Source organism: Echeneis naucrates, chromosome 15 (genome assembly GCF_900963305.1).
Source record: "Echeneis naucrates chromosome 15, fEcheNa1.1, whole genome shotgun sequence".
Taxonomy (NCBI): domain Eukaryota; kingdom Metazoa; phylum Chordata; class Actinopteri; order Carangiformes; family Echeneidae; genus Echeneis; species Echeneis naucrates.
In genome coordinates, this window is record NC_042525.1 from 7,727,231 (window position 1) to 7,747,944 (window position 20,714).

At 41.3% G+C, this 20,714-nt stretch overlaps 2 protein-coding genes across 2 annotated transcripts; one reads left to right on the top strand and one right to left on the bottom strand.

Moving 5' to 3' along the window:
* Window positions 1-217: 217 nt before the first annotated feature.
* On the bottom strand, window positions 218-1,598 carry msx3 (muscle segment homeobox 3). The gene is made up of 2 exons (XM_029520386.1): window positions 1,085-1,598; window positions 218-764 (listed from the first exon to the last, which is right to left on the bottom strand). The coding sequence occupies exons 1-2, from the start codon at window positions 1,446-1,448 to the stop codon at window positions 358-360; spliced, it is 771 nt and encodes a 256-aa protein (XP_029376246.1). The 5' UTR covers window positions 1,449-1,598; the 3' UTR covers window positions 218-357.
* A 5,031-nt stretch (window positions 1,599-6,629) lies between these two features.
* Window positions 6,630-20,714, top strand: LOC115055016 (uncharacterized). The gene is made up of 6 exons (XM_029520387.1): window positions 6,630-6,665; window positions 16,951-17,100; window positions 19,438-19,482; window positions 19,660-19,723; window positions 19,866-19,903; window positions 20,002-20,714. Exons 3-6 carry the CDS (start codon window positions 19,475-19,477, stop codon window positions 20,651-20,653), a joined length of 762 nt encoding a protein of 253 aa, XP_029376247.1. The 5' UTR covers window positions 6,630-6,665; window positions 16,951-17,100; window positions 19,438-19,474; the 3' UTR covers window positions 20,654-20,714.

Here is a 20,714-nt window from a genome sequence, read left to right on the forward strand (position 1 = left end):
ATAATTTACCATAAAATAAATGGGAAGTACTCCATAGAAAATTAAACGAAAAACGACAAATATTTTGTTAGAATATAACAAAATATACTGTTTCTCTCTCTTCACATGTTCCTCTCAATGAAGCGGCGAGTTTGAAATTCAACCAGTTTGTTCTGCCAACATTTTTGTTTGGAAAATAGCCTTCTCTTCTCACGCCGTGATATTTTTCACTATAACGAAAAACATTTTAGACAAAATTTAATGTGGGTTTTTTTTTTCTTTCTTTCTTTTTCTTTTTTTGCAGACTTTGTTATTCGCTGTTTAAAAGAAATGTTGGAGGCTGCTTTCCCATCAGATGGAGTTCAAAGTTACTGAGGGTTAAGACAAGTAGTACATCCCATATGGTCCGCTGAATAGTCCTGGGACGGGTAAGGCCGGCCGCGGTGCGTTCAGGGCCGCGTACAGGGACGGAGCGCCCATGGGTGCGCTCAGCGGGAAGGGAAACGCGAAGCCCGGCAGCAGCGGCTTCGCTGCCAGCTTGAGCTTCTCCAGCTCGGCCTCCTGCAGTCTCTTGGCCTTGGCCCTGCGGTTCTGAAACCAGATCTTGACCTGGGTCTCTGTGAGGCTGAGGGAGCTGGAGAACTCCGCTCTCTCCGCGATGGAGAGGTACTGTTTCTGACGGAACTTCCTCTCCAGAGAGAGCAGCTGAGAGGTTGTAAAGGGAGTTCTGGGTTTCCTGTTGTTCTTGTGTTTCCGTAGATTGCATGGGGTCGGGCTGGGAAGTCCTGGAAATAACAGTTAGAAGGCCACATCACATCAGCGGAATAAAAAGCGTGTGAATCATGTCAAAGCTGACACATCAAACAGAAGAAGTTTCTGCTGCCTCCACATCCCAAAGTTTTAAATTCCTCCAGACTTTTTGTGGCTTTTGGGGTTTACAGTGACACACTTAGTTATTTAAAATGCTCAAATAATGAGCATACCTCCTTTTAACCTTAAAGCACTGCAGCTGTTTTAATTGTCAGAATAGGAAAGTTAGAAGCGGTCTTATCTCTGTCATCAACATTAAGAACATTAAGAAAGAGGGTAGATTTCCAACACTCACTTGGAGGGGATGCATATGGAGCCTCAAACCAGGAGCTCGTTTCCCTGTCACCGGAATCCACCGCCTCTGCTTTGGCCCGATAAAGTCCCCTCGGTGACGGACACTCCGTCTCCTCTGTCCGGGCGCCTCCGGACTCGGGCTCCGGGGAGTGGAGGCTTCTGCCGGGCGCCTTGTCCGATATGAGCGATTCGACGCTGAAGGGCAGATCTAAAGTGTTGCTTTTACATCGCCTGACGGGTGATAGATCCAGCTTGTCGGTTCCCATGCCTCCCCCGGCAGCTCGGTCCTCAGGTGAGGGGTCCTCCGGAGCGGTCGAGGGCGGTGATCCCTGCGCAGGATTCATTACGCACGACTGAGGTGCCATACAACCAAAGTTCCTGCCGCGCTTCTCTCTCTCTCTCTCTCTCTTTTTTTTTTTTTTTTTACACTTTGGTGTTTTCTCCGTGAGGAAACGTGTGATACCGCCCAGGCTCACTGATGCTGCACTGCTGCCTGCTCAACTTCAGATTAGACTCTCAGACTTGCCTCTCCCACAGTGATGTGCCACAAGTTCGTCTTTCATCTTGCTGCCCACCTATCAGTCTGTGGGTGTTTCCACGTGACTCAACCAAAACAGTTTCTGATAGGTCCGTCTGCTGATGACGGTGCAGTTTGTCCCTAAAATACAGTCACCAGGTTGAGTTTGTGCACTTATAGATATTAGGCTACAACAAAGTGCATGTGCTTCCTAGATACATGAGCTTCTTTCAATCAATGGGAATAAAGGAAATAGCTAATTTGACTAAATGTGATTAAACTTTACATCAGAGCTCCTAACCCTAACTCCCAATGGAGCACCTTTTACACATTGTGTGTGCCTGCACTGAGATCAGCAGCACTAATATTGCACCAATATTCATATATATATCAGATGGACACAGTTTTTTTTTTTTCTCCAAAATGACCAACGTTGATCTGTGCCCTCAGGAAACTTTTTCCTTGTATGTAAAATGAAATGATGTAAATTCAGTTGCCCCCATGCGGCCAAAAAATTAATGAAAGAGGAACAAAAACAGCCCCAGAAAGACATCAATGTCCAAGAAAAGTCACTTTGCAAAAGTTTGGTAGTATAAACTTTTTTGTTATGTCGCCAAATTATAGTGCTGCTTCTCGTGCTTGTCCTTGCCTGGAAAGTTATGCTTGGGAAAATTCTGAGAGTATATTATCACTTTGTTTCATTAAAGCAGTAAGACAATCCTGCTGTACAGTACTTTGTATACTCCCAAGAGTTATGACCACTGTAAATTTCTGTCTTGTGGTCTGTAATCAAATTATCTATGGTTGTAGAAGGGCTATCTTTCAACCTATTGTGTTCATTGTATTCCCTTCGAAAGACTGTAAAACCCCAACTAATGCTGCAGAAGCTTATTGAAGGGGTTCGTTTAAATTGGCCTTGTTTTGTAGCTCTGTGTATCAAGTCAAATCACTTTCAGTGCAACCCAATATGTGAGAGTTCGCTCACAGCAGTGCACTCTGTCTGTTGGACAATTGGTTAAATGAAGTTAACTGTTTCTCTCCCCAAGGTAAATTTCTGCTTTGATCCTGTTGCGCCTGGCGCCTGTCTGCTCTCTCTCCCCCCCTCCCACTCTGTGTGACAGTGATAGATTGCTGGGTAACCATACAAGCTCTCAATGACTGTAATTTAGTGCCCCACAACATTTAATTCTCCTCTACTTACTCTGAATATTATCACTGTCACTCTCCCTCTGTTTGAAGAGGGATGAAGGGCTGCCTGTAATGTTTTGTTTCTCTTTCACTGTTTTATGATGCATGAGTAAATGATATTTCCTGCCTCTCTCCGAGTAGCACAGCTCTGCCAGAAAAGTCAACAATGAGTACAGTATTTTGAGTACAGGTTTGTGAAATGAAAATATATATTTAGTGGAGTAGCTGTGTGTTTCAGTGATGTCTGTGTACCCCTTGAATATATCTGCATAAATAGTGAGAATCTGATCGCTTCTTGGTACCAATCCTCTGGTAATTTTGAGTTTCCATACAGACCCCCAAAACCATTCATGTGGGGTTCGTTACATTCAACTATTTTCATTTCATTCTAGTAGAGAAAGGTGACTTGAATTCATGGATTTTCTTACATCTTACTGGAGCTGAAGTTTTATTTTGACATTGCATGCTAACAGGTAGAAATTTGTTCTAAAAATTGCAGGTTCGGTTCCCGGGCCTGGGGACTTTCTGCTAAATTGTCCATTGTTTGTCTTGTTGTTGGTCTCTGTCTGTCTCTGTGTGTTGGCCTTGCGACGGACTGGCGACCTGTCCAGGGTGTACCCCGCCCCCCCCAGTGTGAGCTTGGATTGGCTCCAGCACCCCCAACAACCCAGAAACAGATAAGCGGTAGGAGAGGAATGAATGAAAACCAAAGTTTAAAATTAATAAATAAATTTGACCTGAGCATGACACAACTTGAAGGTTATTAGGATTCACTTTCTGGAAACAATTAACCTCTTTTGTATACAATTTTATACCAATCCATTACATTGATGTTGACTTAATTTTCTGGATTTGTTAGTCAGTTTACCTGAAATATCCACAAGATATAGGATTCAACTGTTGGCTATCAAGGATGCGAGTACCCAGTATCAGGAAAATGCATCCAACACTATACAAGACATTTCCCTAAAACCCAAAAATGTGAATCTGCTGATGGTGCTAAAGAAAAAGTCTGTTGGCCAAAATTTAATGGCAGTGTTTGTTGAGAAATTTGAAATACGGGGGAGCAGCAGACCAATGCAATGCCAACTGTAGAGCCATAACACCAGCAAGCAGCAACATTTATCATTTTCAAATGTCAAAAGTGCAAATGGTAAAAAAGTTCTTGGAAAGTATTTACACTCTGCGCTTCAGTTTAATATTTTAGTTTCCCTCACAACTTCAGCTGCCATCAACCGGTCACCTACAGTTAATCATTTATTGTTAACAGCTGTTAACTACCAAACTACCAATAGTCCATCTATCTGTCTGCCTGTCAGTCTGGCCAGCGCACAAACGCACCTCTGGTCCTTTCTGGGTTACAAAATCAATTGTTCAAGGAGGTAATTGTATTTTCTAAAAGAGTTTCTCCTTTGAAGAAACATGTTTGAGCATGCTTTATATATTTCATAAAAAAAACAAACCCAAAGCATTCCTTTTCATAAGAGTTGGCAGGGCCTTCAACACAAACTTTGTTTAGGGGGTTGGAGTCATGTGGGATAAACATTTATGAAACACACAGCAGGGAACTGTGTGGTGAGAGTGTATCGTCTTTAAAAGAGACGAGAGGCCTGCCTGGTGAAGCATAACAGAGTATTATCCTGTGTCTGAGCAGACCTGCCAACTTTGGTACACTGTGTCAAAATCTTGATGGATGTGAGATCAAAAACTTTCCTCTCCATGCTGGCATTTACAATAAATCACACTCATACGAATTCTCTTTATCTTTAAAGACAAAATGAAGTGTTGACTGAACCTCAGACAAGTATTAACATATTTATGATTTGGTGCATATCATGCAGCCACAACTCTGCTTTGTTGGTGTCTTTAAATCGGTCCCTCATCTGGAAATTTCTCTCTAATGTAAATATCATGTGTACAGTCTCAACCCCGATCTCGAACGTAAATATTCCACAGTCAACTGGACACTTTAATATCTGAAATAAAACATATCCTGACACTTTAATAGCATATAATATTTTGAAAAGAATTTAAGCTACTTTGCCTTAACCCTGATTTTATGTGCAATTCAAGTATAAGATCAGTACAACTGGGATTCCAGGCAGAATTGAACTAGCAACACTTGACTTTTCCCCACAACTCCAAACAGACGCAAAGCCCATAGTTTGTGCATTATTAGTCTGTCATTGAGGAATATTGACTGTGACCTTTTCAACGATTACTTAATCACATGTTGGCAAGAAATGTGGAAGAATCAGGGGGATACATTGAGGACATTAATATGAGCAGAGGTAAAGCCAGTTGTACTCCGTTGCTATTTATTAAACACCAGCTACATGTCCTGTTTACAGCAGTCACACTGCAAAATGAATTGAAATGAGTGTTGCTTTAGTTGTTGAAAAAAATGAAGTGAAGCCTACAGGGTCACATGGCTCCAGCTCAGTTTCACTCAGGCCCAGTCATGCCAATCATACCGAAGAGGATGTACAAGGCCTGGGGTCTTCTCAGTAATGTTTTTCCTTAACTGATCTGAGCTTGAAGAGAAGTGCCACAACATGTTAGCCTTGATTAGTTGTTTCATCTTTCCCACCATCAGCACATTGTGTCATGTGAGCTGCTCCGGTTTCTGCGCCCGCTGAGAGGCAGGTCTAACCTGTCAACATACACTGGTGGGTCACTGGTGTGGCCCCCAACTGGTAGAACGTACTTAAATGTTCTTCACCTCACATATCATCTGAGAACATCTCCCAGGGTGTGACAGAGTAAAAAATACAGGAAGTTTTAACTACAGGCCTCTTACGGATATCAGTATGTTTCAGTTAGTGTGCTTGTCCGACAGTCAACGGCACTCAGAGTGGGGGTGAGAGTGGGGGTGAAGGTGGGTGGGTGGGGTAGTCTTTGGCAATCACACCAACTTTGCTAAGTGTTTAGCCACTTGTGTGAAGCTGTTAAAGTAAAATGACTTGGATCTTCCTATTTGTCAATCATTCACTTGTACTTTATGTAAGTATGGATGCTGCCCAGGAACAACCATCCCAGGGAAGCAAATGTTATCCCTATTTGTATTATTATTATTATTATTATCCTATCCCATAAGGCAAAAATTCAATCTTTAAAATATAATCGTAGGCACATCTGATTTTGTAACGTTTGATGCCAGAATTCAGACAATTGAAACCCAATGCAGGTGTGCATTAACCTGAATATACATTTTGCTGCCCTCTCTTTTTGAAGACATGCAAGAGACTCAAATAGCAGATGATGCATGAAACCTTCGTAATTACCTGATGGGTTGTTGATTGGTTAAGTGCTTTTCATTTATCCTCTATATGTTAGCAAGATTCAGCTGTAAGGGGAAAGTGCTGACAGGCAAGTGGCGCACAGGTCATTATGCGTCCGTGTGTTTTGTATGTAGGATATTGGGTTTGGTGACAGGAAGGCGCGTTCCACATGGCGTCTGACAGAGATGATCAGAGTGTTTGGCTGTCAAGGACTCGGCAGTGAGTCTTACCTGCAGTGCCAGGTGCTAACAGGTGAACATAGAGATATTGTTGCGCTATTGTTGCCGTTTGGAGGGAATGGAAGGCCACAAAGGGAACCGGACACCCTCTCTGGACCTGGTGCGAGCCAGGGGTTAGGGTGAGCTCAGTGAGCACGCTGACAGCAGAGGGGGAACTCAGATGGTAGCCTGTGCTCAGTGATGATAATGATGATGATGATGATGATGATGATGTTAGAAAATTACCCCACTAACAGAGACATGGGATGTCAAATTATCATAGGCTCTTTATTGTCTGGCCTTGATAGCAGATGTGGGCGTCGCTGGTATGAGGGTGATGACAGAAGAGGAGCAGAGGACATCACAGGACTAATGGAGGTAGGAGAAACCTGACACACACTGAAAAACAGCACACACACACACACACTTAGGGGCACGGCTCTCCCCGTGCCGTGTCTGAACTATGAAATTTAGAGAAGCTGAACTACAAATTACTGCAGAAGTCTTACCGCAGCATACTGTACATTACTGCATGATTTTCTCTCGTTTATCTTCTTCAGCTGCCCCGTCTTCCCCCACAGCCTATAAATTTACAGCAAATTGAATCCCACAGATGTCAGTCACAGCCTTTGCCTTCAGTAAATTGCAGAGTGAGGTCAGGCCACAGCACACTGGGAGATGGCAATGACCACAGTTTGGTGGAGGCGAAGCTGAAAATGGCACTTTGAAATGTCTTGGAGAAATAGGGTCACAGTTCCCCAATACGACATTTCCCAACAATATTAAAAAAAGACTTATCCAAAATCTCTCAATTGATGGCAGCCCCACTGCAGCACTCATTGGAAAACAACTGGTCCACTATAGATTTAATTTTAAGTTATAGCTCCTTAGATTCAAAAGGATACTATGAACGAAATGACGCTTTAGGAAAGAAGCTCATTGGTGTTGGATGAGAAGCTCAATAACTCTCTTCTGTTAGTGTGATCATGACGCAGAATCAGCAGACAGCACGCTTAGTTAAGCACAAAAACATGTTTTGTTTTTCTCCTGACATCACCCATTGCTGAGAAAGATATTTACTTGAAGTTGGCTTATTTTTTTAACCACCATGGCGAAATCTATGGACATGGCTTGATTTGACTTTGAACGGTACTTTAATTCATATTTAATGAATGTATGCTTGTCATGTCGTATGGATGGCTTTTAGTGTGAATACAGATCATTTTAAGAGTGACGTGTTTTGAACTATACCCAGTATCTCTCAGTTTCTGATGCAATATGTCTATTTCTTAATACCTTATGTCTCACATTGACTTGATAGTGAAAAGTTTGAAATTGAAATTAATTAGTTTGAAAGTGAAATTACATTATCATAATTTATTTGTTCGTGTTTTCCACAGAGGGGTCAAAACTGCAACCACTTGGGGTTGAGGGGTTTGCTCAGCAACGTTTTTGCAGTGGGTCTTGACTGTGGGAATAACCCTTTCCATTCACTAATCTCTCATGCAGATTTTTCAAGCCATGAGAGGATTTGAGGCGCTGTGATGTTGTGGTTACACGCTTTTATAACCTTAGACCAATGTTTTATTTCTCCTGTCTCATATGCAAACACAGATTCCGAATTCAAAATTTATTGTTTAATTAAAAGATATTTAGGGCACTAATCTGTATTTGTGTGTGAAGCTGAATGTGCTCCTGTGATCTCAGCACAGTGACAACCTGAACAAATATGCTGAGTTGATTCCTCAGAGATTACAATAGATTCCACGTCGTCTCATGAAGGTCTGAAAGAGATGGGAGGGCACAGCAGAGGCCCCTGAATAAACAACCATTAAATTCTCCCTAGGTCTGCATGAGGGGAACCTTCAGACTTGGTGCCGCGCTTTAAACAAATAAAAACAATTTTGATCGGAAAAAAAAAAAAAGACAGAATCCAAATTAAATGTAGAGAGAGGGAAAATCATTAGAATAAGGAAGTCCATTCTATCCAGTATATTTGATGTTTTATCCTTATCCTTAAAAAAGGCAGATTAGTAGACAGTGAGGAAGATGGGTGGAGGGAGAGAAGAGGGGGATGAAGGAGAAGATGAAAGCTTTGTTGTGCTGATGCTTAATGAGCCGGAAAACACAATTGAACTTCTCTGACTGTGGAAATTGCTGTGAGGGCATCGTAAATTAGCGCCAGTGTGGGAGCTAGCAAGCTGACAGAAAAGGGGCTTTGTTTGGTGAAGGCTTCTTCACAGGCCTGCAGCCACTGGGATCCTCACAGCAGCATCAGCTTGATCTGTCGCATGACAAGTGAGTTCAGCGGATACTTCTAAACATGGGCGACGCAGCTATTTGGCAACTTTTTGATTTTCTTTCTCCACTTGACTGTCCCACTTGTTGATCGGTGTTTCGAAGAAAAAAAGAAAAACGCCTTTACCGTTTCACTTTCATCCTCCTGACCTGGATATTAGGCAGTCTTTTCTTTGTGTACTCCTACCTGTGGATTATTACTCCATAAACACTGAAGCCAGACATGAAGCAGAACAATGATATAATATTGATAAGGAAGACAGGGAGCAAATATTAGATGACTCTAACTCTTCTCTGATATTTAGTGAATACCAAAGGGTGACTCTTCATTCTGGCTTTGCGGGCTTGGCACATGCCTTCTGTTACTAAGTGGCTTCATATTGAAAGGCTCTGCAGATGCTATTCTCTCTCCCACTGGGTGCCAGCCTCTCTGCCCTGGCAGCTGCTGGGCTTTAGAATAGACCCATAGTTTCCCCTCTGCAGGTGAGCTGCACAGCCAAAACAGGGCCCCTGAAAGGCCCTTTCAGAGCCTCAATAGGAAACTGACTTGGGGAGAGAGGAACGGGCACACAATGGCCGCCTTCTCTGGACACAGAGAAGATGGAGATGAGCTATTGGGGTGCTGCTTTAGTTTTGCTTATAGCCATAGCGAGGAGAGGTGATGAGAGAAGAGACGAGAGGATGAATTTTTTCGAAGGCGTGGCTCTTTCCCCTCAGAGTTTTTTTTTTTTTTTTTTTAAGTCCGGCCACCACCATACAGGGGTATCCTGTCATCCTGTGTCTCTGATGTAATTGCCATTCCTTTGAAACTTGATGAAACAAAATGTTTTTTCCATGTCCTGGGGCAACGGGGGTCACGCTCAACTCCTATCCATGCCTCCCCTCTCTCTACCCCCCTGCCTCCCACTGGAACTCCCTTTTGCCCCAGCAAAACTCTTCACATGCAGGGAGGAATGAATGCACCTCCCTCTGCTCCCTCTCACCTCCTTTTCACAGTTTGTTTTTTAACTTTCATTAGCAACAGCTTTCACTGACACATGAAGAGTTGGCAACGCAGAGACAGAAAGGAGAGTCTAAAAGTGTGGGGATCGAGAGTAGCATTGAAGGACAGGGTTGGTAATTTCAGAGTATCTGCGTCTTCTCAAGGCAGAACAAAACAACAGAAGTACAACCAGACTTGGTCTTTAAAATCCAATCTTTGCATCTCTGCTTTTTAACAGTGAGTGGATGATAATTTACTGCATTCTTTTAAATTAGTGCTTGTAATTAGTCACTTTCCTTGTGTAGTGGAGGGGAAAATCTAAAGTTATTTTCCTTTTACCTGTGCTCAAGCAGTGAATTGTATCTTCAAAATTATTCTGATCTGTTTTCTATCTGTCCAGACAGAGAAAATGTTTTCCTTTATTCAAAGCAGTTAGAAGCCAAGCATTGGCAGCTTGGCACTTTAATTTGATGAAAAATTTAAAAATGAATTCACTCCTGAAAACTATATCTATTAAAAAAAAAAAAAAAAAAAAAAAAAAGCAAAACCTTGATCGCCCACATGTTCAGTGTTATGACTCCTTTATCAAAATTCCTATCAAAATGAATAAGGGTCATTTTAATTTGGCCCATATTACCTGCCCCTGCTCCAAAATACAGAAATATTTCTACAGAATCTTCTTTTGTTATTGTTTGCATTTCAGATTTTAAACACGCTGTCGTCTGAGAGATTATGGAGCCCTAGCCGTCTAATATAATTAAGTTGGGTAAAAAGATGCTATCAGTCCCTGTCTCATTTTTCTTCTCTTTTCTTTATCTCTCCTCCACTAATCAGTTCCACTCTGTTATTGCAGGCCCCGGGCTGTTTACCTCTTTGCTAAACTGCTTTTACAAGCATGAGACCAAAGCCTGCTCAAATGTCTATTAGACCCTTTAAACACCCACTCAGACTTGCAGTCACTGTGTGGCTGACCTTAAAGCAGTTGTTACCATCATTGTGGAATCAATGCTCACTGATCTGGGGGTCCTCACACCTTCTTAAGCCAGAAATCACTTATCCCCTCTGAAGTTAGTCGACCACTTTTTAAAGGTTAAGTAGTGAATAGGGGCTCTTATGGCAGCTCAGAAGGCTGAGCACACTGACAGAGACAGACTATGACCGCAGTCCTGGATGACATTAAACGCTGTGAAATCCAGCAGAGACAGTTCAACATAAATTCTGAGGACAGACATGCTCATGAATGCACCATGCTTCATGTACTATTTGCTCTGAGGTTTTGAGAAGAAAGAAGCATTTCCTGCTTTCAGGCCAGCTGGGAGTAATTTTGTGACATTAGTAAAATCCCATTCTGGCAAGCATCTTTCCTCAAGGATAAGTTCATAGGACTATGTAAACCAATAATGTAACAGCAACCATCTTTAGTAAGATTCATCATGTGCTGGCTTATTGGAAGGACACGCTGGGCATCATTATTGTGCTAGGTCAATTTTTCTTAGAAGAATTTACAGTTTACCTCTCCTGGTACACTCTCCTACTCTTATTTGTGGAACGTTTGAATAGCTGCTGAAATAAATGTAACCTGTGGCACGCTAACTTACACAGCCAAGCAGCCTCTACTTCACTGGACTGTGCTATGTATTATTGCAACTTTTGTACACATGAACTGAAGCGTTTGACCTTTCACAGTTTCAAAGTTCAACAAACCAAATAAAACTCTCTTTTATCAGATCTGTCCAATAAGGTCTAAAATAAAAGAAGCACCCAAGGCATACAGCGAGTTGGTTCGTCTTTAATATTTAGTTTTGCTGTCTCGTTACAGTGTTACAGTTTTTGAAAGGATGCTTAACAGTGATTATAACAGTGAGTCACTGTGAAAGAAACTGAGCTTAGTAAGAAATATCAGTTTTATTTCACTGGTATCAATATGATGAACTTAGGAAAACAAAAATTGTCTTATCTCGAAAATGTAACAGTCAATCTTCAAAGTTTAGTTGCACTTCCACTGTCTTAAGTCTTGTACTGAGTATCTATATTGTAGCGGCACCCTGCATAAACATCCCTGCAGTATATTTCCTCATATGGCGTCTGCTTTTCCTTCTTCTCTTCTATCTCTGAATTGTTTGGCTGTACTATATCGGCAGTCGTCTTTTCATCCACATTATCTAAACATGTCCAACAGCAGTAATCTTATCACTGGAGAGATGCTGCATGTAACAGTGTGACACCAGTGCTTGTTTTATATATTGAATGGTGGGATTCAGTGGAAAAAAACCCAGTGTTCATGTTGTTTCAGTTTAGTTTAGGTTGAATTTAAAAGACTTACTGCCAGTGCACCCCTCTAAAGTAGATACAGCATATGCATGGCAACAACTTATCACATAGCACTGAGAGGGACCCTTTCCTCTTTCATGCTGTGTCTCTTTTTACTCTGCTGTTGTCTGCCTTCTGCAGGTATGTAATTATGGTTTGAAAAGGCTGGAGCCAGACGTTCCATAGGGCACAGCATGGGAACAAAGAGAGGTCTGGGAGTGGAGGTCAGGGAGCACAGTGGCTGCACGGGGCCTTCAGACTACAGAGATAGACATCTCAGCGACAGTCACCAATTCAGAGGTTTGATTCAGATCCCCTGACTGTGCCAGGAATAGTTTATGTGGCATTGAATGATGTGAAATGAGCAACTTTACAATCAGGCCTGAATGGAAGTTGTTATAGTAGCTGTGGCTGGTGGACACGGTATTTCATGTAATAGGGTTCCTCAAATTCAATTACGATTTGTTCATGTGACGCACTGCGGTTATTGAACATTAAAAAAAAGAATAATAATAATATATGAGTTACACAGTGGGGCAAATGCACACTGTGTCGGGTCTTTTATGAGATAAAACATTAAAAAATGTATTGTTTTTATTTTTATTAAAATAGGAACAAAACGTAAAAAACACTCATTTCACTCACAGCAGAGTAAAATTATATAAGTCCACATCCTGTCCTGCCCACATCAGGATGGCCTCATAATGATCAGTTCCATGTTTTAAATTAAAGAGACAATTGTTTTGTTTTTTTTAATCATAGTTGCCTCTACATTATGGGTAGTGCACTCTGACATATCCTGATAGGAGTTTTTAATTTTAGTTTTAGAAGACTTTATTATTATTATTATTATAAATTTTTTTTTACAAATTTACTGAAGGAATTGAGAAAATAAATGAGAAATGTGTCATCAAACTGTGTGAAGATGCCACATAAATGAAAATGTGCACTTGATGACTAACACTAAGTTAAGATCCTCTCCCACTTTTCCCGTATCAGCCTTCGCTCTGTGTCCACAAACAGCAGCTTGAGCATCGAGGTTCCTGTTCATATCTACGTTTGAGGATAGTGAGACTGAATCACAGTAGCAGTTTCAGCCCTAGAAGCTGTGGTCCAATTAGTTGTGGATAAATGATGAGGACCAAAGATTAAGTAATCATCTTAATTAAATCAGCTGGTGGATATGACATTTGTTGTCACCAGGCAGTCTGTAATTGTCCTTCGACTGTGGAGCAAAGTAACCACAGGTATTTGAAATATGAAGAGCGTAAAAATGAAGCATAAATCACATTCAATGAGATACAAATAACGGTCTTTCATTTATCTGGGCTGAACTTTCTCCTTTTTATCATGAAGGAGCACATGGACTTCAAAAGATGATCGTTTACTCAACTGATCTTATCGCTGCAATATCTCTATCTGTATTGAGAAAAGCAGCGAGCGTAAAAAAGTTTCATCCACCGACATAATTGCACAGAGCGGGCACATGTTTCTTTAATAATGATGAAAGTGCAGCACTCTTGTAACCGGATCTCTCTGTAGCAGGCAGCTTTCCATCAAGGAACAGCAGGATCCTCTCTTTAACCCAGGAGCATCAGGACAGATGGGGCCATGACACGCAAACTCAGATACAACACACAAGTCCAGTTTATGGCAGAATCTGGGAGGATTTTTATGATACTATGGATGCATATATGGTGCGTTAGTGTGTGTGTGTTGTGGGGTGCTAACAGTGAAGACACCTGCCTTCGCTGTCGGCACCTGTGCTCGGTGTGGGCCCTCTCTGTTGTCTTGATATTATTTCACAGGATGTGCTCCCCACTGAGTGCAATGAGGCGACAGCTATGATGAATTCTGTGGTGCCGGGGGTCAGAGGTTAAAGGTTAGGGCTACTCCAGCTGGCAGACAGGGCCGCTGTGGACTCCAGTGAGGAGGCATTCAGTAGCTGCAACAGGAGGGAGAGAGGGGGAGGCAGAGGAGGTTTCTGTCTATGGCTTGTTTTTGCTGTTCTACCTTCAAGGACTTCTTCATTTCTGGCATCAGTCACCACCACACTCAGCATATCATTACATTTTATACATCTTTATTCCAACACAACTATTATCAGGAATTTATATTAACAATGGATCCCCTGAGTGGTTGTATGTAAAAGGCATTCACAGTGATGAAACTAGCGATAATTATTACCCAGTGTGCCTTCTGCTGCCTCAGTTATTGCAGGGTTAAAAAGCCCAACACGTCTGTGTGTGCATGTCAGTAGTTCCTGGGTTTATCCTGTAGAGGGCAAATAGTTTAATTAATGAGCCACATCTGCCAAGTGTTGGCACGATGTGTGTTTGATTTAACAGAGTTTTCCAAAACATTAGTTCTCCTGACGTGGAAAATGTGTTTAATGAGAAGCGTACAAAACACAGTAAATAGCCATTAAACTTACTTTAACAGCTTCCACATGTTTACTGAGTTTATAAGGGGTGTGATTGAGGCAGGATAAAGGGTGTGAGGTGTGTGTGTGTGTGTGTGTGTGTGTGTGTGTGTGTGTGTGTGTGTGTGTGTGTGTGTGTGTGTGTGTGTGTGTGTGTGTGTGTGTGTGTGTGTGCGCGAGAGAGAGAGAGAGAGAGAGAGAGAGAGAGAGAGAACTAGAGGGACCACCTGAGCTTTCCTTCCATTATTGCATCTCTAATGTAATATTTTCATAACTCTTAGTCATCTTAAGCTGCTGGAGTCACCAAAAACCAACTTTCTCGCTGGCACTTGGAGAATTAGCTGCATTGGGCAGCAAAGTCAACCATATTCAGCCATATTCCTGTAACTCCTGTGAAACACACAAAGAGCTTCAGAGTCTTCTGTCATCAGTTACATAACAGAAAAGGGAAAGTTTCTCTTTCTGCCCATCTTTATGCAGCTTATGGTCCATCAACCCCCAACTGCTTCAGCTGTCTTCGATGCTATTATTGCTGAAATAGCTGTCTCAGGCATTACCTGTCTAGCCACACAGTAAGGTGGCTGAGGGCCCCAGACTGGCTCATCAGCCCCCCCCTCACAGAAAATGCAACAAAATGCATTGCAAATGCAACAGGCAGAATCAAAAGATAAGGTGCCAGCATCTAACTGTGGCACAGATGGCTCACTAGTTCTCTCTGTGGCGGCTTCATGAGTATGAGGGCTCCCCTGTTCACCAGGCCGTCGTCACAACATTTCATGTTCGCCTCTGCTCTTCCATGGAGGTCCTTCCCTCAGCCCTGTAATTTGTGTGGTTAAACTCCACTGTGAGATGTCTAATGTGTGTTTAATGGGTGTTGGTGAAGCATCAATTAAGTTAATTGTAGATCATTGAGTTAATTTTAGTTATTTAGAAAACCCCAGCTTTCCTAAATGTTGTGAGTGTGTGTGTTTTTGTGTGTGTATGTGTGTGTGGTTGACTTACAGCCCCACACTCCAGGATGACCTTTATTGGATTTACTGATGATAATGACGACGATGATGAGGTTTTTGGTACTGATTATTGTTTTAGTGGAGAAGAGAGGCTTTTCTGTTTTCATACAATTATGTAATATTAATGACTACATTTCAAACAGTCATACAGTGTGTTGAGGGTTAGCTTGGAGTCTGATGTCTACGACTGATTGTCGCCCGTTAAATAATCTATTTGTTTCTTTAACTATAGAAAATAAACGTTGATGAAGATGACACTTTAAGTCAAGTATAAACATGACGGCTGCATTCTTCACAGCCTTTGTACTAATAAGCTACTTTTGGTTTTTGGCCAGCGCCATGACAACAAATACTAAAATTAAGTAACAGTTTCAAGAGGGGTTTGTCATCAGTAGCAATGACACGTTAATCTACCGTATCTGACTACGCATTGTACATATGTTTAAAAGTCTGCACACACGGATTCATGCTCATACACTTAATGCATCAACTGTGAAACAGAAACATCAAGTAAAATGAAGTCAAGATAGTTGATTATGGGAATTTTGTCCAATATTCATTTTAGTTGTTTTCCCCATAAACTGCTGCAAGCTGCAACATTTGGAGCATGTTTTCTAAGTCAGAATTACTGCCATAGATCATGACTTAATGTGGCATTTAAATAGTTACAGACAGGCAATTTATTCTTGGCTCCCTGTTTACATTTCGAGCAATAACACCGTGCCTGCGTATGTGTTTTTGTGTGTGTTTTTCACAGTTTATTGGGAGCAATCATTACTTGCTGACAACTCCCATTCATTCTGGTGTTGCTCTTGCATTTTCCTTCTTGCCACTCACATAACACGTGCACTTTTCCACAAGAAGAAACTACAGTATGCTGGGAAGAGGAAACATTTACATCTCATGCACTTGGCAGATTAAACCAATCCTTTGATGAGTGCTAGAGGTATCAGGGTACAATCTGTACACACCACATGTAAAGATTCAATTATAACCTGCCACCTGTTTGAACAAAGAAAGGCTGCTTTGCCTGCAACACAATGATTACCCTACATACATTTCCTCACCACTTAAGATAATTAAATAAACACACAGAACGCCATTGCCCATATATCATTACATCTAATGAGATACAATAACGTGGAAACGTGTGTTTTTAATGTATAAACTTATCTGAGAAATAAATGTTCATATTCATATTATGCTGTAAATTTAGAGTAAAATCACATTACTTTCACCGAGATGAATGTAAGTTGCAGTCATACTGAATGAGCATTTGGCATGTCACGCCAGGAGGTCACTTTTTTTTTTTTTTTGTGAGTGTTAAAAGATCATGCCAAAAAAGGCAGCCAGTTAATTTAGCACAAAGAAAGGAAAGCTGGGGAAATGCCCACCCTGGTTCTGTCCAAAGGTTAAAAAAATCCATCCACCAAGATCTTTTAAACTCCCTATAATAACATGTTTTATTGTATTTGTTTAATATGTGCAGAAACCACTGAGTGGAAAATTTGAAAAGGTTTAAATATGGAAATATTGTCTAAAATGTGACTTTGGTATTTGTTCAGATTCTCCTTCCCAGTGTGGCTGTGAAAAATTAGCTTTTCTGCAGCTTTTAAACTTTCTGCCACTTCATCGCCTTAGTGGAGTGACCAGGACACGAGTCAGTCTGATGGAGGACGACTCATTTGACAAGCATCAGCCACATGAACCACAGAGGGGCATGTTTTCCTGGAAGGCTGTGGGAGCACGAGAAGTTCAGGGAACAGAGAGTCATATGCCTAATCTGCACTGGTAAGTGCTGGGCCTCTGGGCTTTATATGAAAGCTGTTTTACTCATGTGTGCAGAATATATAGGATGGATTGGTAGAGGCTTCAGCGCACTTTATTCATCAAACCTTGCTTTTGAGGCTTGAAGCTGTGGGATGCCTTCTCCCAGGGTTGTGGTTTCTCTAAGCCATTTCTGTGATGGCTCCCCACCCAGTTTGTCATCAAAGTGAACCTGACTTCAGAGTGTTTATTATTATCTTCATGAAGGCTTTCTGATATAAAATAATGCATTGACATTTTGGGAAATTTGATTATTTGCTTTGTTGCAGAGAGTTGGATAAGAAAATTGATTTATAGACTAAATATGAAGCCAAAGTCAGTGTTTGGTTAGCCTAGCTTGGCACCACATTAAGGCTGGAAAAAAACTTGCAGTTTCCCTTTTAGATAAAGAGACTGCACTTTCATGTTTACCATATAAACATGACACGGATACTGATGTTCTTATCTCATTCCTTTTATTTAAACGTGGAGACTGAATGTCATAGGAACAGTCGAACCAGTCAGTGATTGCAAGTCAATCCCTCAGAGAAGATGTCTGGCATTTGCATTCTTTGGAGGAGCCCTTCAGGGTTGAAGACAGTAGACCACTCAGTGACCTGGGAGTCAGGCTAGTGGAGGGGCAATGTTGGACTTGCACATATGGATCTGATAGAAGGGGTAGATAACCAGCAGACAGTGTGGAGCCATCCCTTCTACAGGCCAGGAAATGTGTGGTGTGTCTGTCTGTCTGCTCCTGTTCTACTGTACAGTGTGTGTGCGTGCTGAGAGACATTAGTAAACCATATGTTAACATAATGACTTACTCATTGTCATATGACGGGTGACGGGTTCCTAGAATGATGCATAGCAACACCAGCTTGATGTAGTAATGGCAGTCAGAAAGATTGATATAATATCCCTCAGTTGTTTATATGTAACTATATCAAACATGAAGCTGCTTGATTCAGAAATAATGAGTTTTACAGTGTGAGAGATTGTTTGCATAGACAAAAATTAGAATTGAAGCACACACAGTGTGGTGCCTGGTACTAAAATCACCACCACTCATCTGCCTTCAATCTCCCATCCTACAGCGAATGTGTGTGTGAAGTTGTTTTAAATGGTTGAAGCTGTATGCAAGACAAACAAGAACATGTGGCTTATTATTTTATGGTTGTATAATATGATACAATATTGAACCTATTGTCAGTCCTCAACTCCAGCAATAACAAAAAAGGAAAGTCATATTATATTTCATATATAATCACGACCTGCAGCTCTTTGGGAATGTACTGATGTACAGCTATGGTTTGAACTCAATATTAGCACTAATATTTACAGCGATATTGTAAATATGCTTAAATTTAGCTTGGCATTACAATGCCCAACATAGTAGTGTGTTACACACAAAATTTCACAGCAAACTATCAAGTGGTTTTGATATTTCCAAATGGACAAACTGTCAGTAAACCGTCCAACCAACAGACTGACACAGTCACCGATTGGGCCAAGACTATACAGTAATATAAGAGTTTGGGACAAAATACATTGACCGATAGTAGAAATTAAACACAAAGAATAAAGATTAGACATCATCCAGTTAAAGAGTGTATATTTTAAAAACACACAAAAAAAAGAAGTCAATGTGTAAACAAGCCATCGGAGCAGGTTTAGTAGATTTCTGCAAATCAAACAAACAGAAATTAGATATGAGTTGTTGTTTATTCCATGCTTTTAACAATATGCGCCAGAGGGCCAACCTGAATGAAAACCAACTGTATCGGTTATGTGAATGCCAAACTACAAGAGTGATGTCATCTGCCTTTTAATGTACACCTAATCCAGTACGGAAACAACTGGTGAAGAAGTGGAAAACATTTTAATTGAACACATTTGTCTAATACATAGTAATGCACTTTATTTGTATGGCACTGGAGTTGACCCTACAGAATGAGGTGATACTAATCACTGAAGCATTAGTCACAAATTAATCATTATTGAATTCATATTATTAATGCTGCATCAATTCTGTTTTTTATCTGCATGAAATAAAGCAGACACAAGAATTCCATTTTATTCACAACATAATGAATTATTGATAGTTAACTAAAACATAGAAATCATATTTAGAAAAAAGATCATTTAAATGTTATTTCAACTGATGTGCCACTTTATGTATAATAAAGTGAAGATAAGGAAAGAATAATAAATTACAGTTACTGCGCCTGTACAAAGGTCTTGCAGTCTTAACTTGCAGGTTTATCGATGGAACTTTGGTCCTTTGCTCCAAGTGAACTGAAGTCCAACATTATTTTTCTTCAGATCCAAAACACTGAGCTGACTGAAAAAAAGAGCGACCATGTTCCGGTAAGAAGGCTTAAGTTCTCGTTAAAGGGTTTCTGACTTTACTTCCAGTGACTTGATTGTAATGGTTGTAACAGTGTACAGATGGCTGAGTTTTTGTCTTTGGGCAGTTGTTGTGTAATGTCTATGATTCATGAGGATTTGAAGGATGACATGAATCCCGACTCTTTTCACTTGTAGGATTTCTCTGATCGTCTGCGCTTCTCTGATATTTGGCATCACAGCAAAACCATACAAACCCTGGGTATGTTTACATCGCTCCTGGCTATCAACAGCATTACACTGTCAAATCTAAAACTTGATAAATTATGTCTGACCAATTTAAAAGGTATAATCACTATCTAATATTTGGAAGGTGCTCATGCATTATTGTGGTATTTCCTCAGAATAAGCTTAAAGGTGACGCACTGCAGGACACTGTTATGTAAGTTGTAATGTCTATTATCTAATATATAATAGGTTTCTCTTGGACAGAGTAAAAGACAGAAGCAAGACAGACTGAGATTGCCTGGTATGTTTCAGGTCTATAGATGATGGAGGAAAAATGTCCTGGTCAGTGGAAGTGGAGCCTCCAGAGGACATGGATGAGACTCACTATGATGTCGATCCCCGCATGATGATTGGGAAGAGTATGACAGGCAGCCAACGGGCCAAACCCCTGAAGGCTGAAGAAGACCTTGACGAGCGGCACCATCCTTCTTTGGCTGAGCTTCCCAACATCGAAAACATGGAGGTCCTCTCAGCTGCTGACATGCAGTCAGAGTACAATGAGGAACCGGAGGGCGACAGAGACGACATCGACCACCCTGTTTTCAGTGAGGAGGCACAGCTTGGGCAGGACTGGGAAAAAGTGGACAACAAAGTCAGGGAGCAGCTTAATATATATCTAATCCCATTAATAGCTGAACCAGAGAGGGATGAGGATGACCTGTACCACCGTGACGAGCAGCTTTCACCTGTGCAGACGGAGCTGCTGAGACCTGAGGTCAGGAGGGAGCATGAGGTCAGAGTTCACCTTCAACCGGAGGATGACATGGACGACCTGTATCACCAAGACCTGCTGCTGCCCATCCCGTACCAGGGTGATACTGAAGTTGTCGTTCCTGTTGACTTCCCATCTCAGAAGCAGCACAGTGAACCAGAAGAAGATCTGGACGATCTGTTCCACCAGTGATTCTTCTGTGACCACACAATCTGTGTAGATGCCTGTCATGTATCTTAATGATAAAGACGCT